The sequence below is a fragment of the Onychomys torridus genome, chromosome 16 (genome assembly GCF_903995425.1).
Source record: "Onychomys torridus chromosome 16, mOncTor1.1, whole genome shotgun sequence".
NCBI lineage: Eukaryota > Metazoa > Chordata > Mammalia > Rodentia > Cricetidae > Onychomys > Onychomys torridus.
Window position 1 is genome coordinate 50,711,338 of NC_050458.1, and position 22,845 is coordinate 50,734,182.

General features: G+C 50.5%; 2 protein-coding genes across 3 annotated transcripts in view; one reads left to right on the plus strand and one right to left on the minus strand.

Annotated features, from left to right (window-relative positions):
- The first annotated feature begins 2,802 nt into the window (after window positions 1-2,802).
- On the plus strand, window positions 2,803-19,977 carry Trmu (tRNA mitochondrial 2-thiouridylase). 2 transcript variants are annotated; one of them, XM_036207838.1, is made up of 11 exons: window positions 2,803-2,958; window positions 6,355-6,520; window positions 8,685-8,791; window positions 10,898-11,020; window positions 13,254-13,426; window positions 14,577-14,630; window positions 14,705-14,771; window positions 15,635-15,735; window positions 17,104-17,248; window positions 17,661-17,743; window positions 17,881-19,977. In XM_036207838.1, the coding sequence occupies exons 1-11, from the start codon at window positions 2,877-2,879 to the stop codon at window positions 18,031-18,033; spliced, it is 1,254 nt and encodes a 417-aa protein (XP_036063731.1). In that variant the 5' UTR covers window positions 2,803-2,876; the 3' UTR covers window positions 18,034-19,977. The 2 variants fall into 2 exon arrangements, with proteins under 2 accessions (XP_036063731.1, XP_036063732.1); XM_036207839.1 differs by lacking the exons at window positions 2,803-2,958; window positions 6,355-6,520; window positions 8,685-8,791 and having other exon boundaries at window positions 10,901-11,020; window positions 13,313-13,426.
- Celsr1 (cadherin EGF LAG seven-pass G-type receptor 1) overlaps window positions 19,901-22,845 on the minus strand; it is a 144,622-nt gene continuing 141,677 nt past the window's right edge. Inside the window, exons 33-35 of the mRNA XM_036207840.1 lie at window positions 22,404-22,637; window positions 21,900-22,161; window positions 19,901-21,712 (exon numbers count right to left, since the gene is read on the minus strand). Coding sequence (XP_036063733.1) covers window positions 21,688-21,712; window positions 21,900-22,161; window positions 22,404-22,637 — 521 coding nt within the window. The 3' untranslated portion in view covers window positions 19,901-21,687. The remainder of the gene's footprint in view (window positions 21,713-21,899; window positions 22,162-22,403; window positions 22,638-22,845) is intronic.

Consider the following 22,845-nt stretch of genomic DNA (forward strand, 5'->3'; position numbering starts at 1 on the left):
GCCACTGATCTATGGATGACAGCAGAAAGCATTATGTGGACTCCACTCATGTCTCTGCTTCAGTCCAGGGCCTCTCATTGTCCACAGTTGAGAGAAAGGGAAGTCTAGGTGGGTTTCTCATTCTCTGGTTATGTGGTGAGTACAAAGCTACCAGCTGGACTATGGTTATGGGAGCAGCAGTGACAAAGTAAGAGGGTATCACACTAGTGCTTCCGTCTGCCCATCTAACCTAGATCTTAGAACAGGTAGGCCTGGCATGCTGCGTTCCCTGAAAAAATGGCAGATTCTTTCCCAGTAGGCAGTAAGTTCTGGAGTCCTGAGCTTTAGCACTATAAAGTGCCTTCATCTTCCCAGATCCACTCCTCCTCCTAAACGGGAAAAGGGAAATGTGGAATTGAATTCAGGGAAATGTGGAATTGAATTCATCAAGCAAGTATTTATTGAGTTTTCAGAGGGGACTGGATTGCATTTCCCTCAGGGTGAAGTAGGGTGTTTGGTGGGGAAAAGACATTAACCCATGGTAATAACCGAGCTACCTTGGTGGTGTCCACTCAGTGTTTGTACTTAGCCCTTAGGTCTGTCTGGCTCAGCCCATGTACCTTTCCCTTATGTAGCTGGGCTCTTCACTGTCTACCTGGTGTTTGGTGGCGTGTGTTATAATCCCTCTCCTTTCCCCTCTGAAGATGCTCTAATTCCCTAAGTCCTTGCTCAAAGGGTCAGGTCTGTGACACTGGTTGGAGACTTTGGCTGAGGGGCTGGCGTGAAGTACACAGGCTGATAACTAAACCTTCACCCTCCCAGGTGCCAGATGGCAGAGGCCTCCCTGTGATTTTTACCTTTTTTTTTTTTTTTTTTTAAATGACTTTGTGGGGCAGTGTTTCTGAGCCCCACATGCCTTTTGTATTGTTGCCACACAGCACTTTACCATGTCACCTTTGCCACAGCAGGCCCATGCGTCACACTCAAGACTTGTAGAGCTATAGGTTAGCTAAATACCATGTGTCTAATAAAAAAGACATGTCTAGTGTGCTTTTTAGTGTAATAGAACTTTGACCAAAAGCATCTTGGGGAAGAAAGGTTTTATTTATTTGGTTTGCACATCCTGAACATAGTCTAACCTGAAGGGAAGTTAGAGTAGGAACTCAAAACAGGAACTGAAGCAAAGGCCACAGAGGAATGCTGCTTACTGGCTTGCTGCCCATGGCTTGCTTGGTTTGCCTTCTTTTACAACCCAAGATCACCTGCACAGGCTGGCCCTGCTCACAGTGGTCTAGGCTCTCCCATATCAGTTATTAATCAAGAAACTGGAGGGGCTGGAGAGATGGTTTATCGGCTAAGAGCACTGGCTGCTCTTTCAGAGATCTTGAGTTCAAATCCCAGCAACTGCATGGTGGCTCACAACCATCTATAATGGGATCTGATGCCCTCTTCTGGCATAAAGGTGTGCCGATAGCATTCATATACATAAAATAAAAAATAAATTCTTAAGAAAATCCCACAGGCTGGAGAGATGGTTCAGCTGTTAAAGGCTAGGCTCACACCCCAAAATAAAAGAAAATCCCACAGACTTGCCTAAGGGTCAATCTAATGGAGGCATTTTCTCAACTGATGTTCCCTCTTCCAAGATGACTCTAGCTTGGGTTAAGTTGACAAAAAATTCTAAATAGGACAACATAAGTTGTAAGTTTGTCAGGTTTCTGCTACTTTGTGGTTGGCCCTATCACAGGCTCTGGCAGGAAAAGTGAGACTTGCTATATTAAATGCCCACATTCAAGGAGGAAGGTCCCAGTCCTCTAGGCTGATCAGTGTGTGTTATCCTCAGCTAGAACACTCCACAGACATGGCCCCCTGCCCTCTTGTCTGCCCAAGTCTCCTACTTGGCTTTCCTTGCTCATACCCTGCCCTCCTCTTCAGTTTTTAGGTCCAGTACATTTATCTAGCTTTTTCCAGCAGCCACTCATCACCTGTCAGGTCCCAGGTTCCCCACACTGAATTCAGAAAGAGCCACAGCTCCAGCCCGAGGTCGCAAAGGTCAATTTATCAGAGCTGACCCCGAATAGTGCTGTTCATCCTCCAAGAATAGCCCATGAGACATTCCTTCCTCCCCCCGCCCCGCCCCTGAGATAGGGTTTTTCTGTGTAGCCTTGGCTGTCCTGGAACTCTCCAGCTGTAGACTAGGCTGGCCTCAAACTCAGAGATCCGCCTGTCTCTGTATTTCCATGGATGGCCACAGCGCCAGGTTCGACTCCAAACGCTCCTACCCTCTGTGGCCCACCCTTCCCAGCTCCCTAAGCCTCCTAACCATGCTCCCATCGCCCACTCCACGCTGACCGAGCAGCTAGGAAAACCTTACTGAGTAACAGCCCACTCTATGCTGTCCACTGGCTTCTGCACCCTCCCGACCTGCAGCAGCTCCAGGAGGAGCCGCTGCCAACTCTCAGGACATCTAGTTTGTCTAGAATACAGTAGGAACGTGATGACAGTCCAGCTCCTCTAGCCGGTAACCATGCTGCAGACACACCACGGTGTCCTCGCCCTTGTGCACCCAGGACGCCTTTGGGATCTCAAGCCAGAGCTCAGGCTGTTCCTGGTGCAGCTAACCGGGGAGCACAGTTAGAAACAGAAGAAAAGAAGGAGCAGGAGCAGCGGGTAATGGCTGGGAAACCCGACCCGCCTAGTTCTGACTTCTCCGGGACACAACCCGCCAAGCACATCTCCGGCAATCGGCCGCACGGAACCAGAAGGCCGGCAGAACGCTGGGTGGGCGGAGCACGTTTCCGGCCGGGTGAAAGAGTGAGGAGGCCCCGGAGGGCGGGACTTCCGGCGTAGCGTAGACGCGCCCAGAAGGCTGCTGGTAGGAGTTGCCGTGTAGGCAGATGTCGGCGCTGCGGCACGTCGTGTGCGCCCTGTCTGGCGGGGTGGACAGCGCGGTGGCTGCGCTGCTGTTGCGGCGGAGAGGTGAGGCCAGGGTTCCTCACTGGGGACTGGAACTGGGCTCATCCAGGCCTTAGGCCTGGCCTCAGCAGACTCCGCGGGCCTCCACTTGAGGATGGCCGGCTGCTTGCAGACTAAATCACTCATGTGTTTCCCCTTCGTTGGATAACAAACTTTCCTCTAAATGGCCACCATTTCTTCCTGACTTTTTGTTGTTTGTTTTTGTTTTTTGTTTTTCTTTTTGGATTTTCGAGACAGGGTTTCTCTGTGTAGCTTTGCGCCTTTCCTGGAACTTACTCTGTAGACCAGGCTGGCCTCGAACTCACAGAGATCCGCCTGCCTCTGCCTCCCGAGTGCTGGGATTAAAGACGTGCGCCACCACCGCCCGGCTCTTCCTGACTTCTAAACGTAGCACTACAGGACCTTAGGGTCTGGATCTGATACCAACTACCCATCTAAATTCCTCCCGCTGTGTGGCCCCACCTTATTTCAACCTCATTCTGCATTCACGTGACAGTGTTTATGGAGATCACCTTCCCTGAGGCGTGGGCAAGGAGCCTGAATTTGGGCCAGTTAATTAAGCACCCCTCTGTAAAATGGGGAGACCCCAAATTTGGGGTGGCTGGAGAGATGAAATGACATAGTCTGTATTGAAAGTGTTAGCCATGCAATGTGAGATAGTTTGGAAAGCTGGAGCAGTAATTTTATAATCACAGCTGCCATCAGAGGTATAATAAAGAGATACCAGAGAGGATGGGCACAGCATACACGTGTGTACTGTGTGGGAAAGGGGGAAGGAAGCTACGCCTAGAGGCAGAGGTGCTTGAGACTGAAGCTCAGTAGGAGTTCACTACAAAGGGCTGGCTGCTGAGGCAGAGCCAGTAACACAGGCAGGAGTCAGAGGAGGCGGTCTGGCCGGGGTAGGATGAAGGTATTGAAGTTGACAGGGTATTGGGGAATTTGGGGTCATGTTGAGTTGGCAGCTGTGGGTCTTTGAAGGTTTCCAATGAGGACTGTAGACTCGATGCTTTGGGAGATGCAGTGGTTCTGTGTTCTCCCAGATTTATTATTTTACTACTTAAGGAAGATAAGCCTTGTTGGCTAATATTTATGTCAACCTGATACATGCTGGGGTCCTCTGGGAAGAGGGAACTCAGAAAATGCCTCCACCACAGCGGCCTATAGGCTAGACTGTGGGGGCATTTTCTTGATTAATTATTGATGTAGGAGGGCTCATTATGAATAATGCTACCCCTGGGCAGGTGGTCCTGGGTTGTATAAGAAAGCAGGCTGAGTAAACCATGGGGAACTAGCCAGTAAGCAGTGTTCTTGCGTGGCCTCTACTTCAGTTTCTGCCTCTAGGTTGCTGACCTGAGTTCCTGCCTTCGTCTCCCTTGATGATGGACTATGACGTTTAGGGCAGAATAAACCCTTTCCTCTCCAAGTTGCTTTTGGTCATGCTATTTATCATAACAATAGAAATCTATCCAAAAACATAGGCTCTCTCCCTCCAGGCTGCAACATCTCTTGTTTTTATCTTTCCTTGGATTTTTTTCATGGAAGAAGATGGACATATCAGGGGGAAAAGCATTATCCTCTCATTTTGGCATTGAGGGCTCTTGGAGGTGATGTTCTGTCATGCACTCCCTAGAAAGCTGACCCACCCTGGAGTGCCTGCCCCCCTGTATGTGGGTCATGTCTCTTTGTGAGATAGTTGACCAAGCAGATATGGCGTGGGAATAGTGAGGTTCTAAAGTTCTGTGTTGAGTCTGTTCATTCTACAAGCTTGTGGGTTTTAAACTCTCCTTGTGAACTGGGCATTGTACTGGCTCTGGGGATATAGGATTGGATTATTGCCACCTCTGCCCTTGAGGAGTCTTCTGCTTTAGTAAATTAAATGCAAGATTAGTTCGAGCGCTGAGCCCAGCATGGTTAATCTCAGTGGTAAAGCAGAGTCAGGTGCTTCCAGATGCAAAAGAGGGCCTCATCCCATATTGGGAAGTGTATGACCTTAATGAGCATGGCATTTCATTTGTCAAAGATTTGTCAGCAAAATCCCTGGAATTTTTTGGGGGTGGGGGATGTGCTATCTGAGGCTTTTATACAACTGCTCTGTCTTTCCTTACATTCAGCTTGCTCAAGAGAAACAGGGTTTTGATGCAGGTCGAGCATCTGTGAGTTTTCTGAGATGCTGGTGAGCCAGTACTGTCCTGTGTGATATTTGGTTGGATGTTTATCACAGTAGAGAAGAAGATGGATCATAAAATATGTGGGCCGAGTGGTGGTGGCACACGCCTTTAATCCCAGCACTCGGGAGGCAGAGGCAGGCAGATCTTTGAGAGTTCGAGGCCAGCCTGGTCTACAGAGCGAGATCCAGGAAAGGCGCAAAGCTACACAGAGAAACCCTGTCTCAAAAAAAAAAAAAAAAAAAAAATGTGGATAGTAGAGCCCTTATGGAATATCCAGCACCTTAATTTTCAAGTTTGGTATCGAGGATTGAACCCAGGGCTTCATGCATGCTAAGCCTGAGCTTTCCCCCTGAGCTCCACCCTCAGCCTGGTAAAATATCAAATAATTTAATTGTCTTTATATTTGATGACTTAGAATGTAAAAGTCCTAGTTGGTAACTGGGTAACTTTTAAAATGAGTTTACTTTAAAAACAACTGAATAGTGATTAGTTAAAAATATTTTTAATTTTATGTGTGTGGATGTTTTGCCTGCATGTATGTCTGTGCACCATGTGTGAGCCTGGTAGGTATTAAGGCAAGCCAGAAGGAGGCATCGGAGCTTCTGAAACTGGACTTACACTTTTTTTCTGGAGCTGAGGACCAAACCCTGGGCCTTGCACTTGCTAGGCAAGCACTCTACTACTGAGCTAAATCCCCAACCCCAGCAAGTGCTCTTAACCCTGGAGCTATCTCTCCAGCCGTGATTTTTTTTTTTTTTTCCAACAAAATCTTGATATGTAGCTTGGGACTAGCTTCAAACTCACTATCTTTCTGCCCTAGCCTCCCAAATACTGGAATCATAGTTGTGCTATGGCATCTAGCTGAATGATAGCTGGCATTTGCATTGGAATCTGAGTTTCTGCTCACTGTTCAGCCATTCAGCATATATCTGATATGCCCCTGCTGTGTGTTAAGCATTGTATTGATATGTAGGTAGAGACACAACATGGGAGAAAGTTCATTCTATTCACTTTGGGATCACAAACAATTTCAATGCACAGTGTACCACAGTGTGGAGGCCTTAACAGAACAAAGAGCACTAAGAGAACAAAGAACCAGGCCCCAGGCCACATGGACAGGCTTGGACTGCCATTCAAAACATACAGAGGCATCAGGGCTGGAGGGGGATGGTGTGTCAGAACTGCACGGAGTACAGAAGTCCCTGCTTTTTACCCTACTTTCTCTGTCCAGGTTACCAAGTGACAGGGGTGTTTATGAAGAACTGGGACTCGCTGGATGAACACGGCGTTTGTGCTGCTGACAAGGACTGTGAAGATGCGTATAAAGTTTGTCAGGTCTTAGACATCCCTTTCCACCAGGTGTCCTATGTGAAGGAGTATTGGAATGATGTGTTCAGGTGAGTGCAGGCCCCTGCACATGCAGGGTTTATTGTACTGTGAATCTCTTCCAAGGAAGGATGAAAACAGGGCTTCTCCACAGAGGTGGCCAAGACTGTGCTCCAGTTGGAGCACCAGAGGCCTGCCCCATAGCACCCTCACACTCTTTCTAGAGAGGTTTCCCACCTGCCAGAGTTTCTTTAATGCTTTTCTGAACCATGGCATGAGGAGTGAAGGCTGAGGTCTCCCCAGAAGGTGCTGGGAGATGAGTGAGTGTCAATACCCATGTACAGTGCATTAGTGGTTATGTGAGTGTTCTGGTTAGCTTTTTATCAACATGACAAAAGCCAGGGTCATGTGAGAAGAGGGACTTGCAACTGAGAAAATATAGGCAAGTCTGCGGGGCATTTTTTTTTTTTTTTTTAATTAACAATAGATGTGGGTAGATACAGCCCACTAAAGGGCAAGTGGTCTTGGGCTTTATAAGAAAGCAGGCTGAGCAAACCATGGGGTGGAAGCCAGTAAGCAGCACTCCTCCATGGCCTCTGCATCAGTTTCTGCTTCCAGGTTCCTGCCCTGACTTCCCTTAAAGATAGACCGTGATCAGGACATATAAACCAAAATAAACCCTTTCCTTCCCAAGTTGCTTTTGGCTGTGGTCTTTATCATAGTAATAGAAAGCCAAGTAAGACAAGAGGTTGGTTGAAGGGAGTTTTGTAAGGTACTGTCCTTGCCTTCTAACAAACAACAAGCAAAACTTTCATCATATCAAACACAGTAATATTTATTTGTTTATTTATTGGTTTTTCAAGACACCACCTGCCTCTGCCTCTAAAGTGCTGGCATTAAAGGTGTGTGCCACCACTGCCCAGCCCAAACACAGTAATTACTGTTTACTATATGCTAAAGCAATGTGCTACATCTAAGAATACAAAGTATGTACATTGTGGCCCTATTTTGGAATTGACTATCTAGTTGGGTGATAGAATCTTTACCAGAGGTGCTGATGGTGGTGAGCATCCTGTAGGAAATTCCCTGGTTTGAGAGGAGGGATAATGGTATGGCATAGAGTATGGTTGGACAGCCTCGTGGAAGAGGATAGAGGCTGTAATGTGGGTACAAGAGTGCCAGTAAAGGGGGACATGCACCTCATCTGTCTCAGGAATGTGTGAAGTTTGGCTAGCCACTTACTCCTGCAGAGAAAGACACCCAGGACTAGTCTTTGGTGAACCCTGACAATGCTCAGTGTCTGGAAGCCCTTGCACATCTCAGAGCCAATAGTCCATGTTCACTGTGGGTTGCCCTTGCCTAAACAGGCCTGTCTCAACTCTGCCACTTAGAAGACCTTTGACGATTTATTTGATTTTTCAAAGTCTCAGTTTTCTTATCTTTAAATGAAGGATAATGCTCATACCTGCCAGGAGCATTGTAGGAATGAGCTGAAGTCATACAAAGTTCTAGAACAGTGCTTGGTCCATTTACAAGTGTTTTGGGTATTTTCTGTTGCTGTGACAAAACACTGTGACCAAGCCAACTGATAGAAGAGTTTATTTGTGCTAACAGTTTCAGAGGGATGAAGGTCTACCATGGCAGCAGGCAGCAGACATGGCAGCAGGCACAGCAGCAGAGAGTGAACTGGGAATGGCACATGGCTTTTAAAACCTCAAAGCCTGCCCCCCAGTGACACACTTCCTCTATGGGGTCACACCTCCTAAGCCTGCCCAAACAGCACCACCAACTGGGGACCAAGTGTTCAAACATCTGAGCCAATGGGGCTGTTCTCATTCAAACATGTGAGTTTTGTGAAGCCGCTTGACATAGGTAGGATCATATATGGTTTGATAAAGAAGTTCTCGTGGGAGGAGAGTACAGTTTGGGGACAATAAAGTGAAATTCCACATTAAATAAGTAACTAATTTGTTTTTTGTTTGTTTGGTTTTTTTTTTTTTTTTTTTTGGTTTGTTTGTTTGTTTTTTGTTTTTTCGAGACAGGGTTTCTCTGTAGCTTTTGGAGCCTGTTCTGGATCTCACTCTGTAGACCAGGCTGGCCTTGAACTCTCGGAGATCCACCTGCCTCTGCCTCCCAAGTGCTGGGATTACAGGCGTGCGCCACCACCACCCAGCCACTAATTTGTTTTTTAAGGGTTGTATCCCTTAAATCTGAGGGTGTTTTCCTTTATTCTAGTGACTTTTTGAATGAGTATGAGAAAGGAAGGACTCCCAACCCTGACATCATCTGCAATAAGCATATCAAGTTCAGTTGCTTCTATCATTATGCCGTGGACAATCTTGGTAAGGAATTGGGATTTCTTCATCTGCTTGTTGGAATCATAGCTTTCCATGTAGAGTTTTGTTTTCAGAAGGAAATACTCACTGAAGAAGAAAGAACTCTAGTTCAGTGTGAACAATAGAGGGTACCCTCCATCGTGGCAGGCAGCTGGCTTCACACACTTCAGTACTCTGAGCAGAGGACTCTCAGGAAGTAGGATCAGATCTAAGTCAGTAGTGACTCAGGAAAGCACATCAGTGAAGGGAACAGAAACAGCAGGCGTGGGAACCTGCGGGGCACCTGTGTCAGCTGGAACATGGGAACGCTGGAGATGGCAGAGCTCTCAAGTGTCTGCCAAGCAGAAAGTGATAGCACACACTTGTAATCCTAGTACTAGGAAGGCTGAGGCAAGATTGTTGGGAGTTTAAGGTCGGGCAAGCTTCATAGCAAATTCTAAGCCCTTCTAGCCTATATAGTGAAACCCTGTCTCAGTGAAGGGAAGAAGGGAGGGAGGGAGGGAGAAAGGAAGGGAGGGAGGGGGGAGGGAGGGAGGGAGGCACATGGGCAGGCCAATAGGCCAGCCTGTCCCGGGTGTGGCCCATGGGAGCCCAAAGGACACCTAGCCTCTTAAGTGCTTTTGTGCTGAGGTTCAGTCAAGCTGTGAACTAGTGTGGTGGTCCTCCATGTGATCTGTGTCACATCTTACCTGGTTCGTGTTGCAGCATCTCCTGCCTCTCTGGATCCCTATTCTGTTCTGTGTTTGAGACCTGCACTAGAACCCACCTGATGGTCAAACACCTGAAATCTAGGCTTCTGAGGTAGTAGGGCTTCTCTTAAAAGAGCTCCACACTTCTTGCAGCATAGGTGGTGGTCCCTAAGAACATGAGAAGATGTCATGTTGTGTCCCCGAAGGTCTTAGTTGAGTGGTTTTGCATGCATTGCTAATTGTCTCGAGGCTTCCTATGTGAGCCCCACAGTCCAGCTGCTCAGGTCGGAATCTGCTTCGCTGTGACTTCCAGGTCAGTTTCCTGCAGGACCAACACCTGACCTTCTCATGGTGGCAAGGTAGCATGGGGACAGAAGAGATGAAGTCTGTTGAGTGGTCCTTTTGTATGATAAAATAATACACACTTACCAAAACTTACTGCCAGTGGAAAAAGAGGAGTTGATTATCTACGATTTCACACTAATATCAAAGGAATTTGACTGAGGTTGTCCATTTTCTCTTGGACATTAAGTCATGGGCACAGTATGAAGTCACTTTCCTCTGCTTACCACTGCCATGGGTGTGGTCTCTTATCAGTCAGGGCTGCAGCATCAGGATTCAGGACTCCTGCTGCTGAATGTTTTGGTTTTCAGTTTTTCCTTGGTGTTGTAAGAAACAACACACTTGTGTGTGAGCTAGAGTGAGTGAGTGAGTGGATTGACTCTGACTGTTGAAGGCTCTTTAAAGACGCAAGGTTCTATTAGCTCACACTAGGAGTTGAAGGGAGCCTGCTCAGTGGGCTGTCCCACAGGTCTCTGTGGTCAAGGTGGGTCTACGGTTGTGCAGGTTTCAGGGTGGGGCTGGTTCTGCATGCTGCTCTATCTAGGCTGGTGTCCTACTTTACCTTCTGTTGCCGTGATAAAAATTATGACCAAAAGCAACTTCGGGAGGAAAGGTTCATCTGGCTTACATGTCCTAATCACAGGCCGTCATCAGGGGAAGCCAAGGCAGGAACTCAAGCAGAGGCCCTGGAGAAATGCTGCTCACTGGCTGCTCCCCATGGCTTGCTCAGCCTGCTTTCTTCTACAACACAGGGCCGTCTTCCTGGTGTAGTGCTACCCACATTTATCAAGAAAATGCCCACAAGCTGGTGGCACACACCATTGGACCTAGCATTCAGGAGACAGAGGGCTAACCTGGTCTACATGGTGAGTTCCAGGACAGTCAGCACTATGTAGAGACCTTGACTCGAAAGGAAGGAAGGAAGGAAAGAAAGAAGAAAGGAAGGTCTAATGGAGAAAGTCCAGTCTGATGGAGACATTTTCTTAATTAAGGACTCCTCCTCCCAAGTGACAGAAACTGCAGCACAGTGCCAGTAGATGTGAGTTTCACACTGGATCCCTGTGTGTTGAAAACCCTCCAGGAGCAGATGCTGTTGCCACTGGCCACTATGCAAGGACCTCACTGGAGGATGAGGAGGTCTTCGAGCAGAAGCACACTAAGAGACCAGATGGGCTGTTCAGAAACCGATTTGAAGTCAGAAATCGTAAGTTGATGTGTGTGGCCAGAGCTATAATCTCTGTGAGCACAGGAGCACTCAGAAGGATGGCGGGGGTGGGGTCTGAGCACACAGCCACCCACCCGATCCTCTGTGCTCCTGACTAATGAGCTGGTTCATTTAGGTTCAGATTTGCAAAGACACAGGTAGCCACAGGGTCGCTTCCACAGGGCCTGTGGTTGAGCGTTGTCATGCCCTGGTCAGGAGCCAGGGTGAGAGCTGAGGAAGGCGATCAGGAAACTTGTCTAGGTTATTACATGTTGATAAGTTGAACTTCCAAAAATATTTGGGAGAATATTTGACAGTAATAATTGGAGTGGTCTTAACAGGGTCCCAAGCAGATGGAGAGTGACTTCCCATCTGGAATGGCTGCATCTCCTGTGTCAAGGACATGCTCACCTTTGTTCCTTACTTGTTCTGACCCTCCTAAGATAGTTCAGCACTGTGTTGAGTGACTTGACTGTGGTAGTTGAATGATGCCTTGGTTTCCAGTGTGTGTTTTAGGCAAACCGAAGCTTTTTTGTGGCTTTGGTCTGAGTCCTAGGGGGATCATCCAAGTGGAGGCAGAAGAGGTCTTGGGCTCAGGGAATGGCTGTAGTTGTGGACCTGACCTTGTAACCAGCTGGTTTCATGGGAACATGGTGCAGTGTCTGGTAAAATAGGAGGGTAGGGATCCCGGAAACAGAGAGCTCTGAACTCCAGTAGGCGTCACCAGACGTCACCTCCGTCCTGCTCTTTCCTCCATGGCATTTTTGTTAGCATTGCCAGCTTCCTGTTTCAAAATCACAGGTTTTCATTGTGTTTTAAATTAACTCAGAAGGTAGATGTGGGGACACACCTGTAATCCCAGCACTTGGGAGGCACAAAAAACAGTCAAAAAGAATCCAGGACAAAATAACTCAGAACCAAGAGAAAATGCACACAAATAATGTTTGAGAGAATTTGGCTTTGACAGAGATTGAATTCTAGCCTTATTTTCAGTCAATTGCATTGTTTTTGACCAAGTAAGAGGACAGAAATGGCAGGCAGCTCAGTCTGTAGCACAGCTTTTCAGCACCTGCCTTGTCATGGGCCAGACCTTAGTCCTTACTGTAAAGATGAGGGAAGTTCTCCTTTACAGGGGGATGTGAGAGCCAGAGGGTGGAAACCTACAGGCAGTATGATGCTTACTGCTGGCTGGTGTATGAGGAAGTGTGCAGTGGGTCTGAGGAAATAGCTTCGCTGGTAAAGACCTCAGTTCGAGTCCCAGGACCTATGTGAAAACCGCAGGCCTGGTGGCATGTTAGTAATCCCAGCACTGGGGAGGCAGAGATAGGCTAGACAGTCTAATCTAGTTGGTGAGTTCCGAACCAGTGAGACAGTGAGAGACCATCTCAAAAGACAGGAAAATGGGAGACACCTGACTTCCACACTCGTGTACTTGCATGGACAAGCTCTCAAATGCATGTGCGCACACACAAAACTGAGCTGGTGTGTGTGAAGTGCTCCACATTTCATTCTGGGGTGTCTCCTAGCGCTATGAGTGAGGAAGAATGGGAGAAGCAATCTCCCCATCAGCCCCACCAGCCCACAGACCTGAGTAGGAACTGTCTTCTCAGGAAAATTTATCTGTCCACCTTCTCAATCCAAAGACACCAGGGCCAACATCACTCACGGCTGTGTACACGCACTAAGAGTTCCTTACAGTTACCTGGAAAGTCAGAGAAGCCACAGCAGGGCTGGCAACAGATGTCAGTTTGGACCCTATAGCAAAACTGTTTCCACCCTGTGGCTGGGCTGAAGGCCAGAGCCCTATGTGTTTCTTTGCACACTTCACACGCCTGCAGTTGATGGGCAGGTAACACTGCTGACACTACTCCAGCATAGTTCTGAGTGAGCTGTCTGGTCCAGGCTCCCAGGTGTGACTAGATTTATTTTAGGACCATTGCTTCTCACTTCCCTTTTTTCTTTTTTTTTTTTTTTTTCATATGGTGTTTCATGTTTGAAAGTCTTACAATCAAAATCACAAGCAGGGATAAATCTACCTTTCCTGTGTCATTCCTTATAGATAAACCAGGGGCCAGCATTTTCTGTGCATTAGCCATGCTGGTATTTTTCCCCGTAGTCTTTTGAGATGGGTTTGCTTCGGGCAGACTGGGGGAACTGCTCACACAGAAGGGCATGAGAAGAAAGAGTTATCATCTGTGTCCCTGCAATGACTTTTGTTCTTTACTCTTGGCAGCCGTAAAACTTCTCCAAGCAGCTGACAGCTTTAAAGACCAGACCTTCTTTCTCAGCCAGGTTTCCCAGGATGCCCTGAGAAGAACCATCTTCCCCCTGGGGGAATTAACAAAAGATTTTGTAAGGAAAATCGCTGCAGAGAATAGACTGCATCATGTGCTTCAGAAGAAGGAGGTAGGGGTGAGCAGCTTGGCATTGAGTCGTGAATGTTTCCACCCATGTTGTCATGGCACAGGCAGGGCTGGGCTCTGGGTGCCTTTGCTAGGACCCCATCAGGCCAAGCCACAGAGCACAGTTGCAGATGAGGAGCACCTCCTCCTCCTCCTCCCCGCAACTCCTATGCCTGCTGTGGCCGACTGCTTTCTCAGCAGACATGCCAGCTGGCTTCGTCAGCCAGGTGAATGTGGGCAGGGAGCAGCCATGCTGGTCCATCCCATGCGACAGGAGTCTGCGGCCATCTGTACACAGTGCTGCCTATCCAAGCAGACAGTCCCTCTCCACCTCTCAGAGCTCCCTGTACAAGGACAGTCATACACTGCATCTCGGAAACCGGCTCACTCACCCCTGTGGAGGGAGAGCTGGGGTCCTGTGAGAAGCCCCGGTAGTCCAGGTTTGATTAGAGGTTGGTACAGCTTCACCTGTAGCTGCTATTTATGCCAGTCTTCTGGGAACACGCGTGGCTGTGCCTTTTATCAAAAAGCCTGGGGTTGGGGATTTAGCTCAGTGGTAGCGTGCTTGCCTAGCAAGCGCAAGGCCCTGGGTTCGGTCCTCAGCTCCCCCCTCCAAAAAAGAAATATTCAAAAAAAAAAAAAAAAAACAAAACCACACATGGGCAGATCCCTGCTCTCTTGCCCTGTGCTATGGGGACATGGGGACACACGCTGAGGACTGATGGCAGAGCTGCTTGCCCAGTGCAGTCCCGGGGAGACCAGCTTCTTGCCTCGTCTCAGCTGGGCTCAGCCAGCTGCAGCCATCTCCTCCCTGACTCACCTGCTGCCTTGAGTTGCCTTGACCCTGCTGCTGCCTGCTGCTGCCTTGGGCTCTGGCTCTCCAGCAGTGAACAGTCTAGTTTGCTCTTCTGGATTGCTCATATGGATTTTCCAGCAGTGTGTTTACATCTACTTTGGGGCCAAACTTGGAAAGACAAGACATTCCCTAGGCCCTCAAGTTCTGTTAGTGTCTGTGCTGAGTTCTGGGGCTTCCTGCACCACAGCCTGCTCTCTGCCTGGCAGTGCTGCTGCTGCCCCCTAGTCCAGTGGCTCTCTGTGCCCTGCTTTGCCCCCTGGCTTCTGCTCACATCACGCTGTCCTCCCTCTCGTTACAGAGCATGGGCATCTGCTTCATTGGCAAAAGAAACTTCGAGCATTTCATTCTTCAGGTGAGTGTCCTCTGACATGAGTGGCTGTCTGCGCTGGGCCTGGGTCTCCAGTAGTGATGAAACTTGTCTTCCAGTATTTGCAGCCTCGGCCTGGAAAGTTTGTTTCTATCGAGGATAATACAGTTCTGGGAACACATAAAGGTGAGTCCTGTCAGCTCTGGGAACCAAAGGCCAGGGCTAGCTCCTGTCCATTCCATGAAGGGCTCATGGAGGACTTGAGGGATAGGTTGGGGTGGGTACATGTGCCATGAGCAGTCACTCTGACAGGAACTCTGTGTGTGCTGTGATGCTCTGTCTTGTATTTAACCCCGGCATTCAGAGCTGGACTCTGTGTGTGTGTGTTTCACATTCCTAAAAGTATGTTGTTGATTGCCATGGGAGTTCAGGGGAGACTGCAGGAATGCCATGGGAGAAAGAATGTAGCTGACCTCGTAGCCAGGTGACTGAGGACCATATGGGTGCTATTCACATAATCACAGAGGAGGTCCACCATACCTGCACTGTGCTGGGTGTGAGGACAGAGCCAGTCCCACGTGCTCACAGTGCTCATGTGGGGGCAGTGCTGCTGTCCCTCGCAGCCAGCAGTTTGGAGACTCATGGCTTTGGACTGCCCAGGGTGCAGTGAGTCTGCCAGACTGTCTCTGCAGGACATGTGCATTCCTGAAGAGGTAAAGCTGGTGACGCGGTGGATGTATGGTGCAGAGGCAAGGAACGTGCTCAGTAGGCACATAACCTTTGAGAGCTGTGTCCCCATGCGGGTCATAGCCACCAGATGAAGGACTTGGCGTTTGTGCCCAGCTCAGTACCATCCTAGTCACTATCATCCTAGTCACTGTCCTAGCCCCCAAGTCCTGACCTTAGGTGGAATGTGCACGGGTGTGTGGTTAGGGCTAAGAGCCCTTCGAGCCCAGAGCATCACAGTTTAAAGTCAGCATGCCCTGGAGCAATCCATAACCTCCCATTTATGAGGGCTGAGATGTGTCCTCTGGAACACTGTTTCATAGGTTGGTTCCTGTATACTTTGGGCCAGAGAGCTAAGATCAGCGGCTTGAAAGAGCCCTGGTACGTGGTGGAGAAGGATGGCATCAAGGGTGACGTGCTTGTGGTGAGTGAGATTGGCCTTCACTGTCTAGTGTGCCAACACACAGGCAGTACTGGAGTGCCCATGGGCCTGGAGCAGCAGATCTGTCCTCCATAGCTCCTGGGTCTTCATATAAAATATCCTTAGACTCTTGTTGTGTGTTGGCCATGCGGCCATCATTGCAACCATTCCTAGAAAAACTGCCCGTTTTGCAAAGGAGGATGAGACTCAGATTAGATAACTGGAAAAGTAATCTAATGGAGAGGAGGTTGTCATAGTGCCTGTTCAGCCCTCCCACTTACCCTCCATGGGGGTCCTAGAAGTCCTTGTGGGCTGAGGTAGGCTAGAACCAGGCTGAGCCAGGACCAAGCCATTTCCTTGGTCACATGGTACCCTGGCCCATTCTTGTCTGTCCTAGGTGCTGGAGCAGAAATTCTCCAAGAGGGCAAGCTTTGAGGGGCTTGATGGCATCAAGAGATATTTGGGGTTTTGAATTGGGTGGGGACAGAGGAGTAGGTGCTGCTGGCATCCTGCCTGTGCATACATGGCAGCCCCCAACCCTGACAGGCTCACTGAATCCAGCTCTCAGGAGTGCAAGGGTGGGAACCCTGCTTGGGCAGGCTGAGCTGCCAGCCAGCCGGTGCGGTCAGAGATGCTGGAGGACCCACAGGCTCCTAGGCCACAGACTTTATCACAGAAGTCTTCTAGAAGAGCAGCATGGGAAACACTTACTCAGGCTTGAATTAAGGAATCTTTAGCATAAGCTCAGATGGGCCTACTGCGAAAAGCCAGAAAGGTCACTGGCTCAAGGGCCCGGGCGAACTTAGTGTCTTAGCACCCAGAGTCTCAGGACTTGGTGCTCCTAGTTCTGCCCCAGGGGAGACTTGGCTGCCCTTGGCAGCACCAGGGTTCTTTTGTGCAGACTGTTGGTGATGGGAACAGGAACTTCAGAACCAGTCCTGCGTGTGAGAACTACTCGGGCCGGGCCAGCCTCACAATTCTGCAGCCACCCAGGGGGTTGGGGACCTGCTCCCTTCAGCCCCTGCTCTCCCCAGCCAGTTGTTGCTGGTGGTGGGATCCATGGCCCTTCCAAGAGGATAGATGCAGTCTTCAGAACACGATGGGGTGGGGGGTAACAAAAAGTGGGGGGAATCTCACACTTGCCCCTGCTACTGCCCCGTGACCGACCACTCTCTCTTGTTCCTTTCTTTCTCAGCTGAAACCAGGGTAAACAAACCCTTCAGCTGCTGAACTGGATTCTCCATGTGGGCTGGCTTATAATCAGTTACGGCTGTGCTGTTAGGATTGTTCTTATTAATGATGCCTGCTGAGAGATTTGGGGTGAGGGCTGTTCCCCTCAAAGGATCACAACATTTGTATTCTCCTCTGCAGGCTCCCCAGGTAGACCACCCAGCTTTGTACAGGGACCTGCTTAGGACCAACCGTGTACACTGGATTGCTGAGGAACCACCTGCTGCCTTGGTCAGAGACAAGATGATGGAGTGCCATTTCCGATTCCGCCACCAGATGGCACTAGGTGACTGGCTGGAAGGGGCTCTTGTTGCTAAGCTCCCTGGGGTGAGATTAAACCAGAGAGTCTGTGTACATGTGCAGTACTCCTTTGAGTGCACCAGGAAGTCCCCATCATTGGTGTTAGGTAGCTTCAAAACTCCTTATCCTGTGCCTGCCACAGAAAGGGACTAATGTACAGGAATATCATTTTGTCAAGTGCTGGATGTTGGGTCCTAGTATGAGGGATGAAGTTACAGCATATGCTAGTCTGAGGTGTCCTGTCAGAGCCAGGGCTGCTTTGAGCTCTTTGGGCACTGTCGGGTCCCTCTCCAGCAGGAAGGATGTTGGGCATGCCTGCACCCACAGGCTGCCATTTCTCCCCAGGGCTACAGTTGGCCTAGAAAGCAGACCCACACCCATCTCAACTCTCCCCACAGTGCCCTGTGTGCTGACACTCAACCAGGATGGCACTGTGTGGGTCACAGCTGTGAAGGCTCTGCGGGGCCTTGCCCTGGGACAGGTGAGTGGGGCAGAGGGATGTGGAATAGGGGCCTCAACATTGCTGTCCTCATTAGGTCAGGAGCTTGGCCAGCTCTGCCCTGGGGTCTGAGACGCACACACACACTGTAATTCTTCCCTGCCTCTCTTTCTTTCCAGTTTGCTGTGTTCTACAAGGGGGGTGAGTGTCTCGGCAGTGGGAAAATCCTGCGGTTAGGGCCGTCTGCCTACACACTCCAGAAGGGCAAGAATAGAACCAGAGTGACTCCCGAGGTCTCCAGTGACAGCCCAGGCCTGCACCCTACATCCTGACAAAGGCCAAGCTGTTGGGAGGAAGCATTAGAGAAGTCTGGGGCAGACGGTCAGTGATGGGCTAGGTGCTGCCAGAATCAGTGGTCTGGCTGGCTGGCTGCAGAGCCACCTGAGGAGGGAGTGTCTGTGCCGGGGCTCCAGTATACCAGAAGCATTGGCTGGCTGTGGGTCTGCCTCGAGGGCCCTGATGGAGCCGCTCTGCCACAGTGTAGTGCATGGAGGCTGCACAGGATCAGCGTTAAATAAAACTGTCCAATAGTCTGACCACTGTGTCTGGGGCTTGCTGGAGGCCTGAGTGGGCTGCTGTGGCTGTCTTCCTTACACGGAGCCTGAACAGCAGGCATGGGGAGCCTCCGTGTGGCGCAGCAGGCATGGAGCCCTGTCCCCTCCCTAGGGCCTGAGCTCTCTCCAAAAGGAAGGCTGAGTTATCTGAGGCCTCTCCTTGTCTGAAAATGTGTGTGAGCTAACCCTTTCCCTGGCAGTGCCCACACCAGGTGGAAGCCAGTGTTTTCCTGTAAGCTTGGCACTGGGTTGAAGTGCACAAGCATGTGTGAGGAAATAATACATTGGAAGACAGCCTTTAGTGGGGAGGTGTGCATGGGTTACAGGCCTGGGCTGGGGTCGGGACCTGTGGGCCATAGGGAAAGGTGCCCACTACTTCTCTGCTCCCAGTTTCCCCAAGGGTAGCACCACTGAGCAGCTGTGTGAGATAATACAGGGGTTAAAGTCTGGGAAACTCACCTTTTTGGACAGGAATCAAGATAAAGGCCCTAAGGGGTGAGGGTTAGATACAGCACTGTCAGGAAACAGTGCCTGGAGCCAACCAGGCCCAGGCTCAAGGAACTCAAGATGCCACTGGAGTTCTCAAAGCCAAGAGAAAGATGACTGGTGGAATCTCAAAGTCATTAGACGTGTGCAGCACCAGAGGGTAGAACACCAGTCCACTGTCTAGGAGATGAGGGGATGCAGAGCAGTCGGTACAAGGAGGAACCAGACTGTGAGACTGAAGATCACACTGAACTGTCCGAAGCTTACCAGAGAGCAGCATGGGTCAGGAGAGAATGAGCAGCACCATGACTACCATGTCTGCTCAGATCTGCAGAACAAGAGAGGTTGGGGACCAGTGGGGCATCAGAGCAGCAGCAGAGGGTCTGACAAGTCACTACAGTGCCAGGAGGAGGCAGATGCAGAAAACCAGACTGAAAGGACAGTGAAGTTCCCGAACTGGAGACTGCAACAAGGTAGGATGGCTCAGTGGTTAGAAGTGCTGGCTGTGCAGTCCTGAGGACCAGAGCTTCGACTCAGCACCCACATAAGCTGTGTGGCCTGCACATGCCTGTAACCCCATCTCTGAAAGGAGACAGGACTAGTGGGGCTTGCTGGCTTCCAGTTTAGCTGAAAAACAAACCACAAACCCCAGATTCAGGAAGAGACTCTGCCTCATGGGGGGCAAGTGATAGAAGACACTGGATGCCCTTTTCTGGTCTCTGTACACAAACACACTGCCCCCCCCCCCCCCACACACACACCTTTTTTAGATGTTCCCTGTCTGGAAAGATGATGGCTCAGTGGTGAAGAGCACTGGCAGAGACATCCATACACACAGAACAAATCTTTCTAAATTCTTAAATTCCCAAATTTGATAGAGACACAGACTGAAGAATTGGAAAACTTGGGCGAGTCCATCCATGTCATGGCAGGCCTGCACATGAATGGAAAACTATGACAATACTCCATGGGCCTGTCTGCCACCCGCATCCCACTAGAGACCTGAGGCTGTCTTCAGGAGTCCCTCCCATGTCACTTTAGGGAGCAGGGTCAGTGGGGACAGGAAACACCCAGCACAACATGGGTACAAATCCAACAATTTTAATTTATTCTAGATGCGTCTCACCTGTGTGGTCATCCAGTGCTGAACAGTAATAAATACACCTGTTAAAAACCTCCAGTGTTGACTCTGTAAAGTCTTAGGTCATAACAACAGTTTAAAACTGACTGCTTGCTTTGTTTGGTGACAGTTGTGCTCAAATTAAAAACTCCAGACCTTCTGGGTGGCATGGGGTTGTGGGATTGTGAGCAAGCGATCACAGTGCTCCAACTCCTGGAGACTAAAGCTTCCCGGTGCCAGGTCATTCTTTGTATGCTGGCCGTCCGCAGAGGCCACTTGGGGGCCACCCTTCACCCTCACAGCAGTGAGTGGCCTCAGGCCATGTCCCATAGACTTTCCTCTCAGGGGAGCGCAGCGTGCTGTGAAAGTCCTTGTATTTGACGGCCTTGTTTACTGTCTCCCATGTGAGAGCAGCTGTACGCCTCACCTCTGCCCGATTTGAACAGCGGTGAAATGCTGAAGTAGACGTGTCCATCCAAATAACCCTGGGCCCCGGTCCCTTGGGCTTGGCCGCATGGTGGCTTGCGGTGGGCTGGTCACAGCAGTTCTTGGTGTGAGTTTCCAAAAAGAATTTGGTAACCATTGATAAGTAGGGCTGTGGCTTTGTTTCTCTGCACAATTGGCCACTTAAAGCAAAATGATGTAATTGGTCAGATTTTGGGGGTGGAGCCCCTGCCTGCCCAGAGAGCCCTGCAATTTGAAAGAATAGTACATTGGCAGGAGGGAATGTGACATCTTGGAAGACCTCAGGGGTCCCTCTGAATCAGGAACATGAGCACTCAGATCCTGTGGGGAGCGGGACAAAGAAATTCTCCCCCTGCAGTTGTGGGCTGACTGGGAAGCTCCAGAGACGTGCCAGGGGTGGACCTGGCACAGGGGTGTGGGGGTGGCCGAGTGCTCGGGATTTCACCCTGTGTGAAGTCCGGCTGCGGCAGCCACACTTTACAGGCCAGCCCGTCCTGGATCCCGGGAGCTGAGCGCACACAGCTGTGTGTTCCAAAGGCCGGCAGGACACCCACACTCCCTGGCTTGCTGGCTGGAAGCAGCTGCAGGTGATGGTGATGGCTGTATCAACTTCAGAGCCCATGTCCTCCCCACCCGGGCACTGTGGGACCAGCTGTGTTGACATTCCAGATGCAAGTACAACTGTGCAAGCTTCCTTAGGATGCCATTTCATGGCTCTCCAGTGTCAGCAAAGTCAGGACATTGTAAAATATACACAGGTACCCATCTTCTCCAAGTCCAGGACAGATTTACTAAGTATTTACAGTTTTAAACAGCAACAGGGTACCTTTGCAGAGACTGAGGCACTATGCCTTTGTACTGCAAGGAGATGCCCGTGGGGACAGCTGGGCCTTGCCTGTGTCTGGTATCTGAGCCCTGGCGAGCCAAAGGGCCTGGCACAGTAATTCACCAAGTCCAGCTCAGGCTCTCTATGGCTTCTGTGGAGGCTTCTTGTGGCCAGGTCAGCAGCAGCACAGTCTGGGTTCTGTCTGCAGTCTGGGGACGGAGCCATGCCAGCCTGAAGTCCATCTCTCCCTCTTGAGACATTCTTGTGGCTTTGGCACTTGTCACAGAGTCTGATGGGCCCTGAGCTGAGAAGGCCAAGGGCTTCCCATGGGGACATTCTGTGTAGAGCCGGCTGCCATTGCAGGGACCCTCATACCGAGGGCCAGCCTGCCTCCCAGGCAGCAGTCCCAGGCTTCCAGGTCCGAGGGCTTGACTGGCAGTCTGTCGAGCTGACGGCCTCATGGTTTCCTGATGATTCAAATTGAAGTTTCGTTACTGCCTCTGTGTGTGGGAAGAATTACCAGGCGTGTGGAGGGTCAGTGATGGCGGCAATCAGATGGAATCCAAAGTCGTTTAGGGGCAGACACTCCCATTCAGGTGGGAGGGGAAGCCTGGGGGCTCTTGGGGGCCCTGGATGGGGGAAGCTAGTGCACCCCCCCCCAACGCTGTGGAATCCGCGGCCACTTACTCTGAGTCAGAGCCATGGGCCTGGGCACTCCCTGTGCACACATTCATGGCCACCCCGTTGAGATGTTCGCGGCCCGGCTCCCTCCTTGGAGTCTTGATGGTAATCACACAGTCAGTGGCAGGGACACCATCTCCAGAACCCAGGGAGGATGTGCGGGAGGACGAGGCGCTCTGCTCACAGTCGGCCAGCTTCTCTCGAAGCCGACACTTCAGTGGCTGCTCTGGCAATGGTGGCGGGTAGGTGACTTTGTTTTTTAGGATGCCTAGGAGGAGGGAGGAGAGCACCCAGTCAGTCCAGGCAGACGTAGGTGCGGCGGCTCAGTTGGGGGTGGATGGTGTTGAGCAAGTGAATGCACCTGGCTTGGTTCTCGCCGACTTACCCAGGCCTAAACCCATATTCGCCACAGGAACCCCTTCAACCTGCTGAACAGGGGGACTGCTGCTGCCCCTGTCCCATGTGCTGCATGAGGGTTTGCTCCAGGGACACAGGTCCCTCCCGAGGTACCTTTCCGCTGCTCCTGGGGCTGGCTGCTGAGCACAGCCACTGGCTTGACCAGGAGCCCACTTTCCAGGTCAGGAGGCCGGTCACCACAGTGATTGCTCTGTGCCTGCTGGTGTAGCTCCACGCTGACCTTGGTCTCCACCTTCAGGTGGGGCTCAGTGTCCAGCTCCTCACTGTCGCTCCCAGCCAGGCTTTCATCGGGCCAGCCAGCTGGGACATGGTTGGCCAGAATATCTGCTGAAGTAAGAATGACAGTTAGATTTGCCACACCCCCTGTAATACCCCCAGGTCTGCTAGACCCCAAGAGTTGCCCTGACCTCATTCTGGCTTGCTGGACTAGCAGGGTCATATGCTAAAGAAGGAGACCTGAGACCACATCTTGATGTTGGGGACCCTAGTGTGTGATCTCTACTGCTGTACCCAACATTGGGAGCCACATGCTGGC